General features: G+C 41.7%; 1 protein-coding gene across 1 annotated transcript in view; it reads left to right on the forward strand.

Annotated features, from left to right (window-relative positions):
* astn1 (astrotactin 1) overlaps positions 1–23,556 on the forward strand; it is a 354,373-nt gene extending 330,817 nt beyond the window's left edge. The window contains exons 21-23 of the mRNA XM_061243332.1: positions 6,102–6,202; positions 7,097–7,280; positions 18,897–23,556. Coding sequence (XP_061099316.1) covers positions 6,102–6,202; positions 7,097–7,280; positions 18,897–19,134 — 523 coding nt within the window. The 3' untranslated portion in view covers positions 19,135–23,556. The remainder of the gene's footprint in view (positions 1–6,101; positions 6,203–7,096; positions 7,281–18,896) is intronic.
* Positions 23,557–26,830: the final 3,274 nt, after the last annotated feature.

Here is a 26,830-nt window from a genome sequence, read left to right on the forward strand (position 1 = left end):
GCACTTTACAGCCTCACCTTCCAGAAAGATCCATGGCATGAGCAAAGAGATACATTCAAATTTACATAAGAAGGACAAATAGATGGCGAAATGGAAAGAGCGAGGGAGAATGAAAGAGAAAGAAACATAACCTGTGAAAATGTGAGACCGATGTGCTTTCTTCAAGGCCAGTAGCACAGCCTTGCCGAAGAGCCCTCCTGCTGTAAAATCTAAAATGCCTATGCACTAAAATATACTCATTAGCACTGGACATTTTACTGTGAATATGTATATAGAGGTCACGGGCACCATCAGGGATAACAATTTAATTACTGGAGGGTGTGCTTGGTGAAAAAAAATATATACGTAATTTTGTAATAATGTGATTTTGTGCCCCAGCTCGTATGGGGCCCCACTACCACTGAAAGAAGTTATATACGGTCTGACTGTACGTTTTGTGGGCCCCTTTCCGGCTTTGAGGCCCAGGAATGTTTACCACCTTTATCCCTATTCACGCCCAATAATACAGGTATATACACTTACTGAGCACTTTATTAGGTAGAGCTGTACGCCAGCTTGTTAATGCAAAGGCATAAAAGCATACAGACATGGTCAAGAGTTTCAGCTGTTTTTCAGACCAATTGTCAGAATGGGGAAGAAATGTGATATACGTGACTTTGACCGTGGATTGATTGTTAGTGCCAGATAGGGTGGTTGAATATCTCAGAAACTGCTGATCTCCTGGCATTTTCACACACAACAGCCTCTACAGTTTGCAGAGAATGGTGTGAAAAACCAAAAAAACATCCAGTGAGCAGCAGTTCCGGTCAAAGGTGGACAGGAAGGTGACAGTAGCGCAAAATAACCACACATTACAACAGTGGTATCCAGAAGAGCATCTCTGAGCACACCAGGGATCATAACCAATCAGTCAAAGTCTAATAACTACCTAATCTAATAAATAAAGTAGATACAGTTTCTCCACTGAAAATACATGAGATTTGTTGCAGATGTAAATTCTTTAAGATGAGACGGCGAGGTGGGCTTTTCCGTGCACTGTTTTACGATGTTCAGTAACAGCGGGGGCCGTGGCGTGTGATGGAAAATGAATGAAGACTCTTATTAAGAAGGAGCATGTAAGTCACTGCAACCGCAATCTAATTTCCCTCAAGTCAGCCTTGAGACGCATGTTTGATAATGGCGAAGTTCATATGCCAGCCAGGGAATGGATGATGCATGTTAAACACCAGCAACGCTTTTTATCATTCAGGCTAGACACTGGTGATGTTGATGAATGGTGTGACCATAAATACATGCATGAAATTCTCCGTCCATCCTAGAACATTTGTTATATACATGTATGTTTATTGATGTTATTTCTATTGCATTATTTGTCAACCAACGGGAAAAAAGAGGGGACTACCCACCCTAAATAAAAACTACATATTTACCTGGATTTTATGAATGATTCACGACTGTACATTGGGAATACATACATTGTGCCCATGATCAAAGTTTCTCATGATATTTCAAATAAATAGGTCCTGTTGCATGCAGGCTTCTGAGCTAGTCTTTCAAGTAAACTGATGCAAATGGCTAGCTCGTGCTGTTAGAAGTTGTTGCTGAACCAAACAGATTTGATTTCATTGATTGAATCTTATTTTTTTGAGAATGAGAGTGATTATACTATAGTGATTGGAAACATAAGCTAATACTATTTCGCGAAAGTCATACTGACTTTGCTTTACTTATTCCTTCATTGTTTCATGTGTGCGAGTTTGCCAAATGTGTGTGTGTGTGTGTATGTGTGTTGTATTAGTGCTAATTAAATTGTCTTTTACTGAACTCAGTGCCTGCCAAGCACTGTTGTTCAGCTGGCTCTGCCTTGGTTGAGGTATTGAGAACATGGTGAAGATCACAACAGGATGACATCATGATGAGGTCATAGAGGTCAGCTTGTGGCAGGTAGTCGGCAGTGTTGTCGGAAAAGTCGCACGGAACAGACCGTTTCTACGGCGACCGTGGCTCCGCCGTCCGATTGGCCCACCCAGACCTTCCCGTCTATGGCAGTCTCGCCCGCGACACGCCATCACACGTGCAGCTGATTACCCTCTGCGCTCCCTGCCTCAAACTCAGGGCCAGGCCGGAGAGATTAGACAGTGAAGAAAGGCCCCGCCACATGTTCTTAGCGTTTCTCTCTCCCTTTTCCGGGGGGAAGGGGGGGGGCGTAGGGAATGTTACGGCACGCTAACGCGCTCGCGCTCTCTCCCCGCGTCTCCGGCTGTCAGACGACCCGCTTCCCCCGCCGGCTCGTTCATCACGGGTGTCACTTTCCGGCGCGGAGTCCCAGAGCGCCCGTTTCCTCCGCCTCCTCACGCCGGGGGCCCGCGCGGCGTTCCCGGACATAAACCCGTCCGGAACGCTGGGAGCACAGGAGGGGGTCCCGCTCCCGGGACGCGTGTGGGGGGAGGGATGTTTTAAAGCGGGAGAGACAAGCTGTCAGGGGATGACTCATCCATAAAAAGCCATTCCACCTCCAGGCACCCCGCAGTTTAAATGTAATGTTTCAAAGGAGCTTTATCGAGCTAACCCAACTTAACACGTGAGGCAGGGGTAGCAGCTTATTCCGCAGTGCGCGTTCGGTTATCAAACTGGAGCCTGCGTTTGGCCTGGACATCAGAGACTCTGTGGTTCCAGCTTCACGTCAGATATCGCCCTCCGTCACATCAGTGTTGACCAGGCCCTTGGAGGTATGGTTTCATTAAGCTTTTTTAAACTCACCTGCAGCATGTATGGTACGCATGAGCAGGCCCTAATGGAGTCTTGCCTTACCCGCTGGGTCTGTGTACCCTTTACGAACGCAGCCTAGTCTTTCAGTCAGCGAATCAGATGAAACCAGTGCCACATTACATTACAGTTATTTAGCTGACACTTTTATCCAGCTCGAGTAGACCAGTTGATCAGACTAAGCAGGGGACAATCCCCCCTGGAGCAATGTGTGGTCAAGGGCCCAACAACTGTGTTGATCTTATCGGGGCTACACCATGGCTTGAACCACCAACCTTCCCAGCCCTGTAATGTCCCTTTGCCACTAGGCTAGAGGCTGCCCCTCAGATACCAGGCTGCCACACATCCAGATACCGGTCACAGTACCACGCTCCCTTTGTCTTGAAGGAGGTTTGAGCAGAAACGTCAAAGCCAACGAGTGGTGACCTTAGGTCAGTGGTTCCCTAACATTTCCAGCCTGTGGACTGGCAATTCTCAAAGTATCAGGGACCACCACACATTCTAAGGTCAACAGCAATATCATGCATTTCACTATGACTATAATTGCTGGGAACCGGCGGCCATCTTGCAAGGGACCAGCGCTGGTCCACGGACTGCTGTTTGGGAACCGTGGCCTTGGATAAAATGACTGCAGCATTTCAGTCTGTATGTCCTTGCTGTCACGCGGGAGGGTGTAGGTGCAGGTTGTTTATGCGGATATCCACTAGATGGAGATGTGATTCAACAGTATCTTTATGAGCCTGCCTTTCATCCCTCTGTAAAATTGGTAACCCTACAGTAACAGTTATATTACCAACTCAGTCGAGCTACCATGAAGAGAGACTGCCCGCCACCATCTTCTAGCACCCTGGTTGTCTTTTAAAATGGTTCTCGTTGTGCTACAGTAAAGGCTGTAAGGGAGTAAAGCATTATCCTTTAGGCAAAGGCCCAACAACATGCATGTATGTCTATAGTTATAATGGAAGACCCCTCCTATTTTGGCTGAAGTGGAGTCCATAGGCTCTGATATACACTCAGTAATAATTGTTGTTGTCAGACAGGGTGGTTTCGGTATTTCAGAAGCTGCTGATCTCATGGGATTTTCACGCACCACAGTTTCTAGACTTCGCAGAGAATGGTGAGAAAAATCAAAAACATCCAGTGAGCAAACATTCTGTGGGCAGAATAAGTTGTTAATGAGAGAGGTCAGAGGAGAAGGGCCAGACTGGTCAAAGCTGACAGAAAGGTGACGGTAATGCAAATAACCAGCATTACAACAGTGGTATGCATCAGAGCATTTCTGAACACACAAGGTGTCAAACCTCTAAATGGATAGGCTACAGCAGCAGAAGACTTTATAAGTCTAATACATGCCTAATGAAGTGCTCACTGAGTGTATCAGGTATGCATTACATAATTTGCACGCTGAAGCAATTTTCACTGGGCCATTCTCATTTTTAGGAGGACTGGTTTCATTTATCTTACCTGAAAGCTCAAGTGAGTCTTTTTTGTCAAGAGAGAAATATGTTGTTCCAAAAATGCGTTTGAAGATTGTTATTCTGTCATACAGCATCATGAGCACAGTAATAAAAATCTCCAAGCAATTATAGGTAAATAAGAGATGAACTGAGGACATGCATATGTTTAATGAGGTAACAGGGATATTCAAAACAGCCAATGTGAAACTAACTGAGAAAGTTCAATGGCAAGTAAACTGAGGATTATGAATAACCACTTTCTTTGAGTGACACAGGAGTGAAATGGATCCTTTAGGGAAATTCTGTGGTCTTCAGTGCCATAGTGATATGTTTAAATAAAGGCTGCGGACCACCTACAGCAGGGATACTGAAGTCTGGCCAGTACTACTGCTGCTTTTCTTCTCTACCTCATGCTTAATTGAACGATTAATGCCACTGGTTGGCTAGAGATTATGTATTGTGCGGTATTGTGAAGTATTGTCTGGTATCAGGTGATATTATGTGGTATTGTGCGCTATTGTGTGAGATTGTATTTCTTGACACGGTGGGTCAGCTTTGTCCTTTTTTAAGAGTGTTTCAGCGAGTAATGGTTCCTGAAGTGAACCGCTCAATACAGACAGAAATAACAAATGTGACCCAAAATGAACACCCCAAAACTGTGCATTAAAGAATAACATGGAAAAACCTGCAAGTAAATAAGTAAATGAGAGTTTATATGTTATTATTTATCAATTCGTTTTTCAGTGAAGTACAGTATGCGCATATGATTAGTTGCATTCTCTTGTGATATACTGTATAAGGTATATATTTTACAGTTTATCACAATACTGTGATGAGGAATATGCCCTCACACCGGCTCTTTATTTATGTTCTGCTTTTCTTTCCGAGTGAATATTGTCTTTCCTTTGCTGTAAAATAATACACCGCCGTAATAAAAGCGTTGAGAGAGCGGGGCTCTTACTCCCACTGAACGCAGATGACATCTTAATGCTGATATGCGTTTCATGACCTCCATGACTGCGGTGTGAAATGAATGTTCCAGAAACCTTATGGAAGCCATTGATGGTGATGTTATTGTGCCGGCAGTTAAGGAAACGGTGTGAGAATGCTTTGTCTGGATCCGCAGGAGCGATCCCTTACACGCTCTCTCCTCTGCACATTAACATCTCCAAACCAATTTTGCTCCATAATTGTCTCTCCGCAGCAGCCAACAAATATTTACTGAACCGACCTGAGCCTCTGCGTCTGTAGTCACGGAACGCTGCGTGCGTCTGTCTGAGCTGCCTGCGCTCTTATGTGTGTTTCACACGCAGAGATGAGGGAGGTGTGTGAGTGTGTGTGTGAGTGTGTGTTTGTGTGTCCGCGAGTGTGTATGTGTGTGTATGTGTGTGTGTTTGTGCATGTGAGTGTGTGTGTATGTGTGTGCGTGAGTGTATGTGTGTGTCTGTGTTTGTGCGTGTGAGTGTGTGAGTATATCTGTGTGTGCATGCATGCCTGTGTGTGTGTGTGTGTGTGTGTGCTGTGTGTGCCTGTGTATGTGTGTGTGTGTGTGTGTGTGAGAGAGAGAGAGTGTGTGAGTATATGTGTGTGTGCATGAATGCCTGTGTGTGTTCTGCTTTAGTGGTTGTATCAGTTTTACTAAGACTCACAATCTGTTCATGGACGTGAAATATCTATCACAGAAACTGCAGAAACACTCCTATACTACCCTTGCCAGCATATATTATCAAGCCTACCACAGCACATCACATGACAGTTCAGTGCGTTATGGCTGGCTTATGACCGGCGCAGTCTTACCGCAGTGGGAGCACAGTGGAACGTGTTTTGTCTCAGCACAGGTAATCAGTGACCGCTCTCCCTCCTTAACTTGCACTACAGGTTCAGACTGTGGGCGGTGGATAACACAGGGAGACGGTCCAGGTCCAGTGAGATCACCATTAAGACCCCCTGCCCAGCCGTGGATGATGTCAAAGCACAAGGTGAGTTCTGCTGGGGAAAAACATGGCACACAGGTTCAGATGAAGTGAGGGTCTTTTTCTTCATCAACATAGGTTGGTGAGTTTAGCAGTTTACTACAATTAATGACTAATCTTTCCATTAAAGTGTAGCTTTTGAGTTTGACTGAGAGTTTAAAATAAGGATGCTACTCTAATTGGGCCCATAGTTCCTCACAGTTAAATTAATTATATCCTTGCAACATAGATGCTAGATAGGTATGGAATCAATGCTGCATAAATGTCCAATTCCCTCCATATGTGTCAGTATTTAAGGACAGATTCTAGGCCAAATTAACAGAAGATTTATTTTCACTTTGTGTCAAACGTAGTAACCTTACTTCACACTTGACTGATAATTATCACCATGGAGACTTTGGAGATTGTTTTTTTGAACTTTAACCCAGCCGTCCGTTTTAATAACTATAACTGCACAGAGACAGGCCTGCCTCTGTGAAATCTTAACTTGCAAAGGAATTTAAAAAAAGATAAAGATCTGAGGCTGGTTTGAATTCGAGCTTGTTGTTCCTGAAAAGCAATGTAGTGGGACACGATGTGGATTGAAGGAGAAAGCCACAACCCGGGATGTGTGTGTGTGTGTGTGTGTGTGTGTGTGTGTGTGTGTGTGCGCTTGTGGTGGGGGCTTAAAGAAAATCCCTATTACCAAAAGGGGTCCTGACCGAAACAATTGCAGGAACCACTGTTTTACGGTAAGATCTCTGTTTTTCCTGCTTGTCGTTTTCAATCTGGCCCTGACCGGGAGATAGAGTGCGTGTCACTGGAAAAGATTCGTCCGGATTGCTCCACGGTTCAGCGAGATTGACCCTCGCAGAAATCTCTCTCATTTTCATCCAATTTGCTTTCCCAATTCCCTCTCAGAGATTGCCGACAAGATCTATAACCTGTTCAACGGCTACACCAGCGGCAAAGAGCAGCAGACGGCCTACAACACCCTGATGGACCTGGGGTCCCCCGCCCTGCACCGCGTGCTCTACCACTACAACCAGCGCTACGAGAGCTTCGGGGAGTTCACCTGGCGCTGCGAGGATGAGCTGGGGCCCAGGTACGCCTCCTAAATCAGAAAAAACGTTTGTTCTTCTGCTGACGCTTTTATCCAAAGCAATTATACGAAGCGGGGCATAATCCCCGCTGGAGCAATGGAGTGTTGAGGGCCTTGCTCGAGGGCTGTGAAGATTCTATCGTGGCTACACCGGGGATTGAACCACCAACCTTCTGGGTCCCGCTCATGTGCCTTAGCCACTAGGCTACAGGCTGTCCCGTCCTTCACTCCTGTGTCTCTGTCTCTGTCTGTTTCTCTATATCTATTGCTCTCTCCCACGCATACTCTTTCTCTCTCACACCCACACACATACCCTCTATCTCATACACACTCTCTCTTCTTTCTGTCACACTGACACTTTCTCCTCCTCTCTCCCTTTCCCCTGCCCTTTTTCATTGCCCTCTTTCGTTCTTTGTCCTTTATTACTAATTGCTTCCTAATTGCTTCCTAATTGCTCTTTTGATGTTCATATATTTCTGTAAAATTGCCTTACAGATTCTAATTATAGCAGTAACAGTGATTTGCTAATAATACACAGTATGTGTTTTTATGGTTATGGAGATGAAAGAGCGGCGGCCGGTGTGTATGTAAATGAAGGGGAAGCAGGGCATTAGGAGCTGGGTAACCTCAGCGTCAGCAGGGCAGAAATGCTGAGTGTGGTTTGAGAAGCTCCAGTCAGGAGCAGTAAGCATGCTCATACAGCTGGGTAGAGAGAATGATTAACTCCCAGAATCCCCTGACCATTAGTCTGTGCGCGCCTTAGTCACGCAGTTAACACCGCTGCTTGTGTCAGGCGAGCGGAGATTATAAAAGCCATTTACGCTAATTATCCAGGAACGGCACGCGATGCGAGCCATTTCCGCCGGGTTCGGAACGGACCCGTGCGCCGTCGGACCCGGCACGAAGGACGACCCGGAGGCCCGGGACTCCCCCATCGCGGAACGCAGCAGGAACGTCGCGGGGAAGTGAACTCGTGGCCGAAGCGCCTTCTAAACGCGCACACGTGTTTCGTATCAGGCCAGCCGACGCGTCCAGGCAGACGCGGGAGGGACAGGTGAAACTGATTACGAGGGTCCGGGCCTGGCGTTCGGTTCAAAAGGAGACGGAGCTCCTGAGCGAGCCGTCCGTGCGGAGGAGTTGATGTAATTGGTCCGCCCGCGACGTGTTCCATTAAAACACACTTAGAGTAAAGGCAATTTTGTCGGAGTGTGATTAATGTGCAATGAGCGCGGTGAATGAAATCAGACTTTGCGAATCAGCAAAACAAGAGGAGATCTCGCTAATGGCTAATGGCTCTTCATCTTCCCCGCCAACATCAGCAAGATTCTGTATGGCTAACGCGGGAGCTGATAAATCATTACTCCATAGCCTTTTTGTTCAGGTCCTGCTGGAGCGGATATTTATTTATGACATGCAGAAATATTGCATTGCATGTAATACCTGACAGGGCTTTTGATGTCATTGCTAAAAGGCATTTTAGCATACTGCTGCAGAGAACATAAATACAACATAGCATAGTTTGGACCTGGATCCACTAAGTGAATGTAATTTTTTTACAAGGTAAAAGAATAAAGAATAAGACAACACCATTATGCTGTATAAGTCTCAGATTTATACATATTCATGGTATGGGGATAGAGACATACTTACAGTAATGGTATGTGCATGTGAAGTGTGATGAATTTATTCCAGTCTGTCTGGGGAATTTTGCATGCATTTTAAGACTTGGTGAGAGTCCTTCTCTACATCTCATTTATTAGTATTTCTCCTTACTGTAGATTCATTTGTGAGTGTTTGTTTTGGTTTTCAGACAGGATATAAACAACTGGTTTTATGTCTTTGGCTGGTTTAGTGCTCCATAGGTAAGATTTCTGTCTGGCTGGACTATAAATGAGACATGCCTAGGGTTTCCTTGCTGCATGCTGCTTTGTATATTTCATTTTATGCACCATTATGGTGCCACTTGGGTAATTTTGGCAGCTGCTTACAGTATGTGTTCAGGAAATTTTTAGTTTAAAAGGCAAATAAAAATGAGATGCCACATATTATTGTTGTAAAGGTAATAATGAGAGTATGAAACATGAGCTACAAGTTACAGAAGCAGACAGCCAGCTTTGATCTCTCAAAGGCCTTTTTTATGTTATTTTTTAACATTTTTTGTTTCATATTAATGCATTACAGTACTTGTAAAATCATTTTGAGGGCTATATTAAACGAGTCGGAGGGCCACATTTTGCCAAAAAACCTCTCTGGGTTCCGTGAGAATTCCCACTTCTATAAAAAGTACATAAAACGAATCTTTGAAAGTGCTGTTAATGCTTAATGAGCCTACTGCACCTACATACACTCCCTCAAAAAATGACAGGAAATAATAAGGCAACATAACCAATCACATATCAAGCATTCCATCTGATACTGAGAGAAGAACTGTCATTAAAGCTTAAAGCTTGTTACGGTACATTACTGAAAAATTACTTTAAAAGTATTTATTTGTGCATGCCTGTGTGTGCATGTGTGTCAGTTTTGTCTAAGTAATACATGTAAATGACACTTTTCTGAATGTAAGCAGTTTTATTTATTTTAAGTTTGTAGATCATCGCTGAACTTGCTGAAACAGTGTATGAAAAAAACACTTGTACTTGCACAAAGGTGAAAGTTCAGCTCCATGGCTAACTCTTACGGGCAGGATCACAGAATCACGGTCCAGGGCTGGAAATGATGTGGCTTGAGGATGGGGGGCAGGGTTGTAGCAGTGTTTCCTCAGTAGCACATGGGCAATTTAAAATAAACAAGGTACAATTGGCCAACAAATTGGCAGAAAATGGGAAAATAATCTGAAGTTTTACAAAATAAATACATGAAAATAGTGTGAAAAGTGAAAAAGTGTTTGACTGATCCCAGGCCTGAATATGACAGAGCTGACTAATGTCTCATGTGAGCAGGGAGCTACAGGGGAGTAAGAATTTTTAGCGATAGGGGAAAACAGAACGGATGCAGGGACAGGTGGCGCAGAGCAGGAGTGGTGTACTATTTCAATAACAACAGATTTCAGGGAGAGATAGATATTTTCTGCTGAATAAAACACACATTCTGTGTATGAGCTGTTGCTTTGGCTGAGCCCGTGTATTGGTTACATAGGCTTGTGGACAGGTATACCTTACTGTTGTGTTGAAAAAAAGGTCAACTTAATTATTCAAGAGTCAAAAAGTTGGGAACTGTTTGTTTCAACACCTGGTTTAATATCTTTCGCATCTTATATGGCCACTTCACAGCTGCCCTTGGCTTTTTTTGTACCTTCTTAATTTGAGGCAAAACAAGATTATTCAACAGGCTACATGCGGAGTGATACCCTCAGCAGTCAAATATGTATTTTGAATGATTAGTACAAAATGAAGTAATACCCATAAATCTGTACGAATGCTTTTCTGAAACTGTTAATTGACCTTACAATCCTAAAACTGGTTTGTTATTTTTACTTCAAGTATTGAATTGGATTGAGTGCATGACATACTGTAGTTCATGCATTGAATTACTCGCTTTCAGCGACTGCCTTTTTCAAGGCACATCTGGAAACATTAGGTAAAAAGAATAATACACATGTCACATTACAGCTGATAAATATGAAATAAAACACCGGGGAGCTTATTCTACCGGGGTGCAACTTAGCATGCGAGCGTGTCAAATAGCAAATAATCATCAGCTAAACAGTTGCAATAATGGCTCTCCAGGGTCGTCTGTAATAAAGTTAACTTTCACTCGCACATACTCCAGAACGGCGTAAATATCCCTCTCAAGGATCGTTTTTCTCATTTTGCATTTGACTTAATATGTCTTGTCAATCCGGCATTTTTGAGAGAAACGTAATAGAATTGGAATCATAACACTGGACATTTTGTTTCCCGACATATTAGCAAAAAAAAGGAGGTGTTACGCTGTTAGACATTACGCTCTCTTGTTTTGAGTGACTTCAGCTCAACAGGGTTTGCCCTGCTGACAAATTACCTTGACCATTTAAAAGCAATTTTCATTAGCTCGTCAAAATAGAAGATAATCGTTGTAAACTGGTGTCCGCGGAGCTAGCCCAACTCAGGGAAAGTCGTTTGGAAGGGCGTGAGGTGTGTGTTTAGAAGGGCCTTCGCACGTGCCATGTCATGTCTTGGGATGGCCTCCGTCAGAGGAAATTTGCTGCCCCTTTTCAACATTGCGTGATGTTCAGGCCAAACATATTACCTGCTATCAGTTTCCCTACCCAAACACCTCCCCGCTCATCTCCTCCTTGTCATTGTGGTGATCCTGTCTTCCATGAGTGGCTGGCACCAGCCTACAGTTATTGTAGACATGCTAGATGCTAACATGGCGGCAGTGTGCTAAGGCTACAGCATTGCGGTCTCTCTGTGCCCCAGTCTGCTTAACTTAACACATCTCACCCATGTTCCACGAAGTAGGATTACTGAGTTAGCTGGATACGTGCACTCAGTAAAACCCTCAAAGCAGGATTACTGAGTTAGCAGGATAAGTGCACTTATTAAAACCCACTAAACAGGATTACTGAGTTAGCTGGATAACTGCAGTAAAAACCCGAAACCCTTGAAGATCTGGAACATGGACTGAGGTGAAAAGAGCTGTTCCAGGTTTGTAGTAATCCTGCTTTGTGGAACAAGCCCCACAAATGGTTGAGATATTTGTGTCATGCCCCAGTCCAGCATGTTTAGCTACAATGGCATACATTATTAGGGCTTATTCATCAATATCGGGTGGCTTTTAATTTCTTATGTTGATTTAGTTTCCATGCATGGAAAGTTGATAGTTTTTAACAAACACTTGCTGATATTTAAATTGTAACTTAAGGATACAAAGGAAAGGTCATTTATTTAGATATGAGTGAATGAAAACCATTTTATCCCAAATGGGAAGTTTTTGTAATTATAATAAGACAAATGACTGTACAGATGTCCCGGCCACATACACACAATGTTTGATATATTGTACTTTGGGAATTTGAAGGTCATTTGGCCATAAAAGGCTTGAGCAATAATAGTTGTGTTGCACAAGTGGTGATTTAAAGGAGCGATAAAATATCACTAGCACATTTGTAAAAAAAAAAAAAAGGTTGTTTCTATTCTGAAGTTATATCAATTTTTCATATTTTTGCTTCGGTGGTGGTCATGATCTGACATTAGATCTGTTCTTTTTTGAATTATTATAATTGTTCAGCATTAATGATCTTATGCAGCCTGTGTTCTGACAGATTGTTTCAAAGACTTTCATAGGAACCCATAAAGCATTCGAAACGGGAGACTTATTACCCAGCTGTCTAGGAAAAATTCAGACGTGTAGTCTTGTGCATACGGGATGAAGAACAGCATCTTGTTCAGCTTGTTGGGAAAAGGTGACCCTACACTACATCTTGGTCAATTTAGCACCACTGAGCACTGTGATTGGTGCGACTCATTATGACTGTTTTCATAAACATGATCGTTGCCAGGATACAGGACAAGGAAACAATCCTCAGTGTTGTATTAAAGTGTACAGACCACATGATTTACGCTTGGTAAAATATTGACCTGAAAATAAATGGTTGTTAACAGAAATATGACACAGTTTAAAAAGTTTGTCTCGTATGCATTCTGAAAATTATATTGTTAAATATGATATTTAGAGGCCAGGGGTTCCAAACTAGTACACACAAGGTTATAATGAATACTTATACACAATACAGTGATTACATAATTTTTTTTGAACATGTATAATTGCACCTTTTCTAAAGATTGCTCTTGGTAGGTTTCATTCCTTCCTAACTCGCATTTGCCATGAGAAAATTGTGCTAATTGTCATAGATGTCCATTCTGACTCAATCGCGATCCATCAGGTCAAACCTGACTGTTTTTTCTGTGCTGCTATCATAGTCTATACTATAATATAGGACACATTCTCACACACAAACCTCAGCTGGTTTACCAACTGAAGTTAAATCTGTGTTCCTGCATTCACACCCAGCTAATGGCACATTACATTACATATTATTTTATTTAGCAGACGTTTTTGTACAAAGTGACACACAAAACAGTGCACATCACGGTTATCGAACAACCAACCAAACAGGTCAGATCGGGTACAATTGATATATGATTGGTTGTAGGCCATGGACATAAGTGCAATACACAAGGTAGATAGGCCAAGTCTGTGTCTACCATACCGAGAAGTCTACACCTTCAGGAACTACAGTACCGAGACAAATACAAATTAAAAAGTCATAGATTAAGGTGGTTAGTTTGGCAACAGAGACGTGTTGGCTAAACTTTGTTTAATGGACACACATTGTCTTTTCCACTAAAGATGCTGTGCTTTACCAATTGCCTGATTAAATCTCTACTCCTGTTAATTAATGTCTAATAAATAATCAACAAAGTCAAGGCCATGACTCAGGTGCTTACTTGTTTAATACAACACAGCTCCAAGTCATTTTAATCTAAAATTCTACTTACTTTAATTAAATAAGTATCAATTAATTAATTAACTATTAATAACTATTTCAGGCAACCAGACTATCTATTGTGTGCTTTCTGCTATCAATGTACTGAAATGTGTAATGCAACACAATTAATAATGAGCCAGTTTTCCCACGTTCCAGACTGTCCGCGTAAATATATGAGAGAACTCTCCAAGTCTGCCTGTTAACCGCTCAATGCATCCCCAAATTTTTCTTTTGCACTTATTGCAATCAAAAAATAATAATTTTGTCCAAAAAATAATAATAAGTCCAAAAAATCTACACTTCAAAGGGTTATAAAGCAGTGTACAAAATCTGAGCCACATCTAAAAGGTCTAATTATCACTTGGGTGGATAAATTAAGGGTAACACATTTGTTCTGTTTAATTAAGCATGTTATTTGGTCATTTGTCTGATATCACCTTTTATGGCTATGTGGCTCTGTGTTATTGGTACAGAAAACACATTTCTGGGATGAAATCTCATCATTGTGGAGATTAGTGCATGAGGTACACAGTATGGGCATTCAAATGTAGCCACAATGAGACACTGTTTGAGGGTTTTATTTGAGCATTCCTCTTCAGCATTAGTAGGTGTGGGGTGAGTCAGTGACACAGGTGTATGATGAGGGCAGTAAATTCTCTCATCCTTCTTAATGGAGTGAGAAAGGAGCCCAGGGGAAGGGCCAAACAGCTTTCAGGAGGCACCCAGGAGGATTCTGGGAAAGGTTGAGAGCGTACCTTTGGAAAACAAGAGGCCACTTTCCACTTCCATACATGTTGGGATTTATGGTGACAACCGTTGCTATTTGGAGCTCAAAATGTACTTTCGTGAAAAATTTAAACATAACAAACCGCAAAGTTTTTGTTTTAAAGCAAATAAACATCCAGATTCTTCAAACCACTGAAATGTGGCAAGCTATCAGAAACATAAATAATTCAGAAAGATATAAATGACAGATTCTCTTCTACCGGCACAGCGATTTTAGCGATTTTATTTTGAAAGAGTGACGGAAGGGACCAGACTGTTATATAAAAAAAAGAAAACATAACAGGCTAGCCAAAAGCCCAGGAAAACTCATATGCCTTGAGCCATTTCTGATTTCTCATCGTTAAAATTCAATTAACTTGTTTTGTGAAGAGTTTCCAAAGCCCAGGCTAACCTTCAGGAGTTCAGCTGAGTTATTCAGGTGAGTTACCGAATACAGATGCTATCTATACACTTAAGGCCACTCTCTAAATTTACAGACAGAAAGAGAAATGTCTCCTTTGGGGTGCTGAGGTAAATCACACTGGACAGATAAGATGATCATTGTCAGTGAAATGTGGAGAAAACAGAAACAAAAAACTAAACCTAAACTGGTGGATCCAGGTTTCCTTACCAAGGTAGCAGAATGGAAGCGTCTGGCTGGTGTCTAGGGTCTGGTGATCTTTTGGGGGTTTGAATGGGAGCTTCCCTAGATAGCCTGGTAGGCTAGCACCAAGGTGCACATTTACATACATGGTTAATTGATATGTTATTTATTCATCTGTGTGTTGTCAGAGATACACTCACTGAGCACTTTATTAGGAATACCTATGCACCTACTTATTCCTGTAATTTCCTAATCAGCAGTGCAAAAAACAAAGACAGAACATGCAGATACGGGTCAGGAGCTTCAGTTAATGTTCATATTAACCATCAGGATGGGGAAAAAATATGATTTAAGTAACTTACTGACCATAAAATGATTGTTGGTGCCAGACTGGGTGGTTTGAGTATCTCAGAAACTGCTGATCTCCTGGGATTTTCATGCACAGTCTCTAGAGTCTAGACAGTCTCTAGAGTTTATTCAGAATGGTGCGAAAAACAAAAACATCCAGGCAGCAGCAAATCTGCTTGCAGAAATGTGTTGTTAAGGAGAGAGGTCAGAGAAGGGCCAGACTGGTTGAAGCTGACAGGAAGGTGACGGTAACGCAAATAACCACAAATTACTACAGTGGTATGCAGAATCACTGAACACGCAACATTTATTAAGTCTAATAAATGGCCACTAAAGTGCTCACTGAGAGTATATGAAAACATTTCATTTTTAATGTTATTGCAGTTTTGATACACGTGCACATAAATGCTTGTGTAAACATTGGCAGACTTGATGTTTTACTATGTCATTCACATGAAGCATGTGAAATGGAATCAATATTAACATGAGATGTGGACCGGGAGGTGTGTGAGTATGTGCCACAGTATTTTGGAACTGACTCCTGCTTTGAGGTTCATAAAGCTTATTTTAGTTTGAGCGATAACAGCAATAAACATCGCTTCTCAGATGAAATATTTTGGTTTTAGTTTGGATGGCTTTGTTTTACAGAGTGAGGGTAATGCTCTTGGCTAGTGAATGTGTTTTTCATTTCATAACTATGGTGTGAGTAATGTCGTATTCGAATACCTTCTTGTGGGCCCGCAAAAGACTCAGTTTTCAGTATTTACATGGCCGACGTGTGAAGCTTCTGGTTTGGCCACTTGGTGGGGTGAAGCCATGGTTCAGGAATGGGGAGGTTGTTTTCCGTGCGAGAGAAACCACGTTTGGGCTACTGGTCCCGGTGAGAGGCCTTGAACATCAACATTGTTCTTCGCCAGTTTCATTACCCCTGAGAAGTTTCTAGAATTCATGAAAAAACAGTCATCTTTGCATTAAACATTTTTAAATTGAATTCTTTGTCCCATACCCCTGTCGTTTCCCCCTCAAGAGGGTCCGAATTTCAGGGTCCGCCATGTTGATGTAGAGCAAAAAACAATAGCAAAACCACAGGCCAGAATTTACGAGTGATCGGCCTTCTCCAGTGTTCGATTTGCACCATTTAAGGTGAGAACAGCAAAGGCCTGTTTTTCAACTGTTTCCAATCTCTAAGTCGATTGTTATTTATTGGGTTTTTCTACGTAGTACCTTCTCTGTACTTTGAAGAAAGCATTTGAGCAATTACAGAATACAGAATACATTTCCTCAGCATTCAGCCTTTTTTCCTGCAGTGAGAGAGACTAAGCTGTTGCAATCCCGAATGGACAACAACTTATCTTGTAACGCTTTTCTGCTAAAGCATTCAAATATTTTCTTCAGCATTTGTCCTTATAACTTTGACTGGCAAGTTGATCCAAAAGCTATTTTTTCCTACACAAAACACAATTTGGCAAGTGCAGTTATCACTAAATTTACTCTGTGAAGAAAAAGAAGAAGAATATGAGAAAAATACCGTAACAACTAATAAGGTCGGTTCAAAACCCATGGGACATGGTTCTGTGTTGATAAATGGAAAAAAGAAACCTTTTTTGCTCTTCCTGAGAATTCAATTTTCCAGAGACACATGGGCCTGGATTCAGTCAACATTTAAATTTGACTTCCCAGCAAAGGCAGGTGTTACCTTGTTTTCTTCCCATGCTGTTATGCAATCATCAAAACTTTGCTTCTCAAAATACACTGTCAGAAAAAGAAGTCCAGAGGTCAGAAAGAAAGAGTTCTGCCATGTGTTGTTGACCTCCTTGCTGAAGAATTGTGCTAATTAGCATATCCAAGTGATTGGAACAAAATACTGGGGAGGATTTTCACTCTCTGAACCTAGATTTTCCAAAACTGGAAAAAGAGGTACTTTAAAGGTCCAATGTTCCCTCAGTGGTCGTAAAAGGTTAAAGGGTACAATAGGTGTACCTTTGAGAGTTCTGCAATAGTGACAATCCATTTTCGCTAATTTTCTTTGATTGTGCGGTGTTCATAAACAATACATATATAACAATTTTGATTTTATTTGTTTCAGCAAAGTTATGAATCCAGTTTGAGGTTATAGGAATCCTGGTTGAGATGTTATGAATCCAAATTAAGATGCTATGAATTCAGGTTGAAGTTTTAGGAATCCAGGTTGAGGTATTATGAATCCAGGTTGAGGTCTTCTGAATCCAGGTTTAGATGTTATGAATTCAGGTTGAGATGTTATGAATCCAGGTTGAGATGGTATGAATTCAAGTTGAGGTATTATGAATCCAGATTCAGATATTATAAATTCAGGTAGAGATGATATGAATCCAGGTTGTAGTTTTAGGAATGCAGGTTGAGGTGTTATGAATTCAGGTTGAGGTTATAGGAATCCTGGTTGAGATGTTATGAATCCAAATTAAGATGCTATGAATTCAGGTTGAAGTTTTAGGAATCCAGGTTGAGGTATTATGAATCCAGGTTGAGGTCTTCTGAATCCAGGTTTAGATGTTATGAATTCAGGTTGAGATGTTATGAATCCAGGTTGAGATGGTATGAATTCAAGTTGAGGTATTATGAATCCAGATTCAGATATTATAAATTCAGGTAGAGATGATATGAATCCAGGTTGTAGTTTTAGGAATGCAGGTTGAGGTGTTATGAATTCAGGTTGAGATGTTATGAATTCAGGTTGAAGTTTTAGGAATCCAGGTTGCGGTATTATGAATCCAGGTTGAGGTCTTCTGAATCCAGGTTTAGATGTTATGAATCCAGATTGAGATGTTATTAATCCAGGTTAAGATAGTATGAATTCAGGTCGAGATGTTATGAATCCAGGTTGAGATGGTATGAATTCAAGTTGAGGTATTATGAATCCAGATTCAGATATTATAAATTCAGGTTGAGGTGATATGAATCCAGGTTGAAGTTTTAGGAATGCAGGTTGAGGTGTTACGAATTCAGGTTGAGATGTTATGAATTCAGGTTGAAGTTTTAGGAATCCAGGTTGAGGTATTATGAATCCAGGTTGAGGTCTTCTGAATCCAGGTTTAGATGTTATGAATCCAGATTGAGATGTTATTAATCCAGGTTGGGATAGTATGAATTCAGGTCAAGATGTTATGAATCCAGGTTGAGATGGTATGAATTCAAGTTGAGGTATTATGAATCCAGATTCAGATGTTATAAATTCAGGTTGAGATGTTATGAATCCAGGTTGAAGTTTTAGGAATGCAGGTTGAGGTGTTATGAATTCAGGTTGGGATGTTATGAATCCAGGTTGAAGTTTTAGGAATCCAGGTTGAGGTGTGAGGTGTTGAATGTGCATGTGAATGTGCATAGTCAGGTGTTTGTCTCTGTGAGCGTGTCGGGGAGGAAACTTAACTGATGACGGTTTCCATTGCAGGAAGGCCGGCCTGATCCTCTCTCAGCTGGATGACCTGAGCAGCTGGTGCAGGGGCCTCCTCCAGGAGCCCAAAATTGGGCTCCGCCGAGCCTCCCTCAAGTATCTGGCCTGCCGCTACACCGATACCAAGGCCTTCGGCCTCAACTGGGTGGACCTGGGCCAAGACGTGCGCAAGGCCTGCGACGAACAGCTCCTGCCAGTGCTTTACAATGACTATGGAGAGCCCAAGGAACTGTGAAGAGCACACAGAGTCCTGGTTCCACCACCGGTCAGGACAAACAGGCCCCCCGTTTGAAGGATAACCTTCAAAATGTACAAAATAGCTGCCAGGAAATAAATGTTCCCTCAACTAACGTGTCGTAAAAAGCTGTCCCAAAACACTCCCGATACGATCACAATCTCAATGCTTCTATTAGGTAATTTAGTGTATATTTTCCCAGCACAACAGATACCAATTCATTTTTGGTACTTTTTGAAAAGAAAAAAAAATTGGAAGTGGTTACAGTTTGTAAATAAGAAACTTCTGACAGAACAACTTCTTCATGTGTTCTTAATGCTTGTCTTTAGCTTATACTAACGTAGGGACTTGGTGAAAGAACCTTTAAACCGAAAGTCCCCCACAAATGTATTATAAAAAAAGGAAACGGTTTACGAAAATGTGGAATGTAGTACTTAAAACCTTAGAGCTAACTGTTGTACAGGTCTCATTAATTTCTCTTTTTTCTATGTAAGCAGTATTAAGTAGTTTGGGAAGGTGGAACCATTATGTGATGTCTTGATCTGTGTTTTTAGTCAAAATATATTTTGAGCTATTATATATGCCAGAACCATCTAAAAAATGATCATGCAGCTTTAACATGCAATGTTCACAAGGATTTGACCTAACAATTAATTATATACACTCAGTAAGCACTTTATTAGGTATTTATTAGACTTCTGCTGCTGTAGCCTATCCACTTAGAGGTTTGATGTGTTGTGTTCAGAGATGGTCTCTTCTGCATACCTCTGTTAAAATGTGTGGTTATCTGCATTACTGTCATCTTCCTGTCAGCTTTGACCAGTCTTGCCATTCTCCTCTGACCTCTCTCATGAACAATGCTGCTCACTGGATGTTTTTTTATTTCGCACCATTCTCTGCAAACTCTAGAGACTGTTGTGCGTGAAAATCCAAGGAGATAAGCAGTTTCTGAGATACTCAATGCACCCTGTCTGGCACCAACAATCATTCCATAATCAAGGTCGCTCAGATCATATCCTTATGGTTGATGTGAACATTAACTGAGGCTCCTGACCCATATATGCACGATTTTATGCATTGCACTGCTGATTAGAAAATCGCATGAATAAGTAGGTGTACAGGTGTTCCTAATAAAGTGCTCAGTGAGTGTATATTCAAAGAACTGGAATGTGGGAAGATACATTTCTATGATTTGTTATTATTATTGGAGGAACCCAGCTCTGTACTCTGAATAACAATATTCACACATTTATCCTGGCAGAACATGAGATGAGTATATTCTTTGGCATTATATTGCGCTATATGTGGAGGTGCTATGAATGTTATAGCTGCAGGAATACGTTGAGACTTATATTGGGTGCATTAAGGATGCAAACCCAGGGAAATATGAATCTGTGAATTTTACTTGGAAGTTTAGGGATATAAAGTTTCATGTTTAGATAACGAGAACAAATTAAATCAACCATTTTTGCCACCACATTTCATTCTTAAAAAAAAATTTAAAACATGAAGTGAGGTCAACTTAATTGTTAACAGCTCAGATATGAATTTCAGTGTGTGGACCCTCGATGAATGGCATTATTTGCACGCCTATAAATTCTTTAGTTCAGAAGTGTGTATATAGGAGAATAAACTAGTGTTAATAATAAAGAAAGACACCCCTGTCCACTGCCTATGTACAATAGTGTCAGTCTATTGTGGTCATTCAGACTGTTGGGACTGAAGATCTCATGTAAAACGACAAGCTCAGTCAAAAGAGGTGAAGTACTGTAAATGCCACCTCAAGAGCTCTTTGGCAATTTTCTATTCCAGCTTTCTTCTCTTTGACTGATCACAGTGGGCACAGGACTTATTGGTGAGCTAATTGTGTGCAAAAACATGCAGTTTTAAAATGTATTTATGTGCACAGGATTATTTATGTTCGAATATCTGCTCGTTTTTTGACGGTTTGATGCTGAAATCATTGATCCCTTGAATTTATCACATCATTCTCTCCTGAATCACAGCACACTCACTCTTCCACCGGCTTGAAAACCGCAAATATACTTCAGTGGTACAGTAGGCTTGGCAGACCGAGGCCTGCAGCCTGGTCCAGGCTCAGATGATATGACCTCATACAACCGTAATCCTTACCACAGAAATTCAGCACAAAAAAAACCTGTAGGGTCTGGAGGTCGGTCTGAGTCAAACAGGGCTCCCTGTGCTCACACTGTGAAGTCTGAGACGTGTTCTCCTGAACGGTGTGAGGAGAGTGACAGTGGAGAAGAAGAGAGTGACAGGTAGGATGTCAGTGGTGCTTTGGCACAAAGGACAGCTGGCTCACCGAACCAGCTACAGGCTTGACTCAAGTTCATTCTGGAGACTTCACGATCAGATTAAGTGTTAGGAAATCGGATGCAACATTTGACATTTGTTAGAAAGTCGCTAACATAAGAACCTTCCTGTTAATTGTTTGCAAGTATGAATTGATTTGGCTAATATCTGTTTTAGCACATAATAAACTACCAGGATTTTATCCAAAACTAGTGTGAGACAGCGTGGTGGGTAAATCGTAACATTGACCCCTTGTTTTTAACTCATAGAAAAAGAAGTATGAACAAATCACAATGTTGACGATCACCAATGCAGCCTTGGGTTGAACCCCAGTAAGTGTCCCAGGAATCAGTGCTTTCTCATTCAGATATAAGGAACAATTAATATCAATTAGCCTAACATTCAATACTAAATATGCTATTTAATGCCTTTGTTTACTGTCGTGTGTTTTAAATAAGGTTTTTTGCTAGGCTGCCTAACCTTTGATCCTAGCAAGATTTTGTGGGTGCTCATTTCAGATAGTTTAAAATGAATCAAGCAACACACACAGATGTGCAGCACACACACACACACACACACACATTTTCCAGGACCAAGTTTTAGTTTTTGTGCTTATGGTACTTTATTACTGCCTTGCAACTGTAATGGGATCGTGATGGTGAATTATTTTATTTCATGTGAAATCTTAGCACCAAAAAGTACCAACTACCTTGGTAGGAACTTAACCTAACCAGGCTTGGAAATGTTTTAAAATCTATATGCAGTGTATTTAGGTCCCGATGTCCTTTAAACTGATTGTGGACATTTGATTTCTGTCTTTGCTATTTAAAAGGACAATAAAGAATGTAATCTTAAAAACAATAAAAAGATCAACGTTACTTTAACTCCAACAGTCTAAGAGGCCTCAAGCGTTGATTCGACATTTTATAGTGATCTGTGTAAGTAAAAATGCCTCAGCGCTTCGATGAAATCACTTCTGCACTCTTGAACTGAGAAGAGTCTAAATTAATGACATTATTTCTCATTTAAGCACAGAAATGTATATTTCTGATTTGATTACTATACTGTAGATCTACTTAGTATAATACTGTAGTACAGTAATGTTGACATCATATCATAACAGCCGAAATACATTGTGAAGCAGGTAACTGTGAGAATGGATCTTTCTCTTCGCAAGATCAGAAGGTCACGCGTTCCGTAGTCCTTATGATCTTGCTAAGGGAAAGAGACCCTTGCTGGGTCTTTTGCTCCAGTAGGCCTCCGCAGGGGAGTTTTAGCCCCAGTAAGAAGCTCCCGGTGCTGGGCGAGTGTCTGAGTCACCCTGGGCCCCAGGCGATGAGCCTGGGAGGCCGGCAGGAGGTAAATAATTAGCCTGCGACTCGTAACGGTGCCTCGTTAAGGCAGAGACCTTCCCTCAGAGGACCACTAAGGGGGCACGGCCTGGAAGGGGGAGAGCCGGGCGCTTTTCCGGGCATTACACCACAGAGCAAGAATGTAACTGTCATCCTAAAGGGCCTGGGCTCTTGGGTGGACCAGCTCCGCTTACTCTGTCCGTATCGGGTTTTAGCCAGCATTCTGACCTTATGTTATGAGACTCGGCCCAGTTCGGTCCACTCTTTGGTTCTGGTTTTCAGGCTTCAGATTCTAGCTGCTACGCTGCAAAATAAACGTCGGTCTTAACAAGTGGTTTGGCCTTGTATCGAAGCTTAAAATCAAAACATTTCTCTCAAGTAGAAAATAAAATATTATAATCGACAATATTATAATAGTAATATATAAGTTGATAAAAATAGTGAAAGGTAATTAAGGTTTGATTTTAAGTCTAAGATGTGACTAAATTACTTGTTGAAATTGACTTATTTTTTGGCTTATGCAGTGCTTCAGTTTCAGATCATGCTTTGCTGTGTGCTTTCTGTGCTTTAAGAGACTAAAATGTACTGACATGCAGGTAACAGTGTCATCTTAGAGTGCAATTCATCTTCCTTCTACAGTTTATTATTGTATACATATAAACTGGCCATTTTTTTCTAAATTAATGTTTAAATGCATTTCTTAATTAACGTGTTCCCCTGTGTTAATTTGATTCTAATAAATAAAATTATTCACAAACCTGAGTTCTCATGTCTTAATTATATTGAGAGTATATATAAAAAACTAAAGTAATTTTATTCAAGCCCAAACATTTCTAGAAAAATTGCATTTGCAGTCTGAAATACGTACAATCAAGTGTAAAAGTAGTTATGCCTTGTATTGAGGCTTAAAATCTTATTCTTTCTCTAAAATATTATATTATAATGTATAACATTAAAAATATATTGTTTTGCTGTTTGCTTTAGAAGTGAAAATGTCCTACCCCATTGGCAAATCTTGAAATGAAGCCCGAAATTTCATTCTGAGATATTACTCATGTACTCGTTTTCACCAAGTGTAGAACTCCCACTGGGTGTGAATGACAGTCAGCTGCCATTTTACACAGCGCTAAAGAGGGGTTGACTGCCTGTGTGTTGACAGGCCCCATCACTAATCAGTCTGAATCCCGCTCCGCTCGTATCGTAAGTCAATCAAAATCCAGCAGCCCCCAAGTTTCAGTTTAAAAAGTTAGAGCGGGCTCTATCTGTGTGTCTGTGAGACGCAAGACAAGCCAGTCTGGTGTGAGGTCTCCCCACTGACACCATCACAGCTAGCCCTGACAAAATGGCAGTAAATAAATAATGAAATAAAATCAAGCCGAGTTTGACAGCCAGTGGCCCGGATCACTCACCCTGTCCTCAGATTATGGATCTGTCTGCCTGCGAGTACTTCCTGCTATAAATAAAGTGCCCTGGGCAAGTCAGGATGAAGTTCTGTCAACTCATTTCAACTCTTGTTGAACTATCGCAAGCTTATATTCCTGTACAAGGACTGTTGCTGTCTAATATTATGTTGCTGTTTAATGACCAGAGGGGTTCGGTTATGTTTCGATTTACATCGGCCATTTTAGATGTCCTGACCAACAGTGAGGACATTATCTGTGAGGGTCATTGTGCAGACTCCGAGTAAGCATATCCACAGGGTAGAAAGTGTTGCATTAATCTTAGAGGGTTTTGAATAAACACATTGCAATACACGTTGTATTTTATTTTCACAGTGGTTTATGATCCTTTGGGGCTAGGAGAGGTAGACAGATGTATTTATATAGCGATTTCTCACACTCAAAGCACTTTCCGGTGATGAGGGAGAAACTCACCTCAACTACCACCGACGTGCATCACCCACCTGTGTGATGCAATGGCAGAATGCTCACCACACAAGAGCTGAGGTGGACAGGGAGAGAGCAATTACAATGGTAAGTTATAGTAATCATAAAGGTAAGTATAACATTAGAATTTTCAAAGAAGGAATAAAAATTGTGAGAGTGTGATAAGGTTAAAATGGTTATTATATTTTCTATGAATTATTTGCTTTGCCTTGTTTATTTAGCTGAATAATTATGTCCTGATGTCTTTTGATTGAAGCTTTGAATGATTTCCTATCATCTCAGGGCCCTGAGCCACTGTTCTGCACTGTAACTGGCTATGCCCTCACAAAATGACGTGGCATTAGCCTGGATTGAATCAACACTTCAACACCTAATTTTGACTTGCAAAGACAGTGCGAGTTACTTCCTTTTTCCACAAAACATAGTTTGTTGAGTTCATATTGGTCATTTCAGAAATAAAGAACAGCACCTGCAGACAGGTCTAAGTTCAGGACAAATATTGACAGAATCCAGGCCCTGTTCTTTCAAGTGTTGCAGTTAAGAAAAGTGAAAAACACAGTGTGATACTCGGAGTACGTGAATGTCGTCCTTTATCCATATTCTTTAATTGGTTGACAACATTTTTCCATTTAAAAAACTGGCAGCTCATTGTGTATAGTACATAAAACAGAAAGGGGCTGGTTTAGGTCCACCGTCTGTAAAGCTACTTCACTTTGTGATGTAAATCAGAATTTTTGGGAGCCGATGAAATGAGCATCTAAAGTTGATTCACACAGGGCATGGCCTGTGCATGCCACAGTAGGGCTTCTGTGGTTACTCCATGCTGTGGTCATCCAGCTTTCTCAACGCACAAAGGACATTTGCAAGTTGGCAGGCTCCAGTGGAATTGTGCGAAATTGCGAGTGGATGAGTGGAATGGGAAATAATTTTATGGGAGCTAAATAAATATTCAGCTTTCATTGTCGCATATACAAATAAAAATGTGAAATCGTGCCATGGTATTTTCTGTATTCCAGGGTGTGAAGTGCATGGTTTGAGAGGGGGAGAGGTTACAGAGAGGTGTCTGGTGATTTTGTGGGGGATATGAAGGGGCAGTCCCCTCAGTAGCCTGGTAGGTTAGCACCAAGGCTTTATATATAATGAAAGTGGGTGGCCAGTAGAGGGCAGTGTGGAGGAGGGTAACAAGTAACAGTGTGACCCTCCACTACAGGTAACAGTGTGCTTTAGCAGGGTCCACTACAGGTAACAGTGTGCTTTAGCAGGGTCCACTACAGGTAACAGTGTGCTTTAGCAGGGTCCACTACAGGTAACAGTGTGCTTTAGCAGGGTCCACTACAGATAATAGTGTGCTTTAGCAGGGTCCACTGCAGGTAACAGTGTGCTTTATCAGGGTCCACTACAGGTAACAGTGTGCTTTAGCAGGGTCCACTGCAGGTAAAAGTATGGTTTAGCAGGTTCCACTGCAGGTAACAGTGTGGTTTAGCAGGGTCCACTACAGGTAACAGTGTGGTTTAGCAGGGTCCACTACAGGTAACAGTGTGGTTTAGCAGGGTCCACTACAGGTAACAGTGTGCTTTAGCAGGGTCCACTACAGTTAACAGTGTGCTTTAGCAGGGTCCACTACAGGTAACAGTGTGCTTTAGCAGGGTCCACTGCAGGTAACAGTGTGGTTTAGCAGGGTCCACTACAGGTAACAGTGTGGTTTAGCAGGGTCCACTACAGGTAACAGTGTGGTTTAGCAGGGTCCACTACAGGTAACAGTGTGGTTTAGCAGGGTCCACTACAGGTAACAGTGTGCTTTAGCAGGGTCCACTACAGTTAACAGTGTGCTTTAGCAGGGTCCACTACATTGGTCTGGATGGGCTGCAGCCAAGACAAAACGTTCTCACAATGCTGATACCATGTAGTGGCAATGTTATACCATTAACAAAACATTCCAGTAACACTGTGAGGACATGGCTCAGGCAGTAAGAGCAGTCGTCTGGCAGTCAGAGGGTTGCCGGTTTGATCCCCCGCCCGGGCTGTGTCGAAGTGTCCCTGAGCAAGACACCTAACCCCCAAATGCTCCTTATGAGCTGGTTGGCGCCTTGCATGGCAGCTAATCGCCGTCGGTGTGTGAGTGTGTGTATAAATGGGTGAATGAGA

This window comes from Conger conger, chromosome 5, assembly GCF_963514075.1.
Source record: "Conger conger chromosome 5, fConCon1.1, whole genome shotgun sequence".
Lineage (NCBI taxonomy): Eukaryota > Metazoa > Chordata > Actinopteri > Anguilliformes > Congridae > Conger > Conger conger.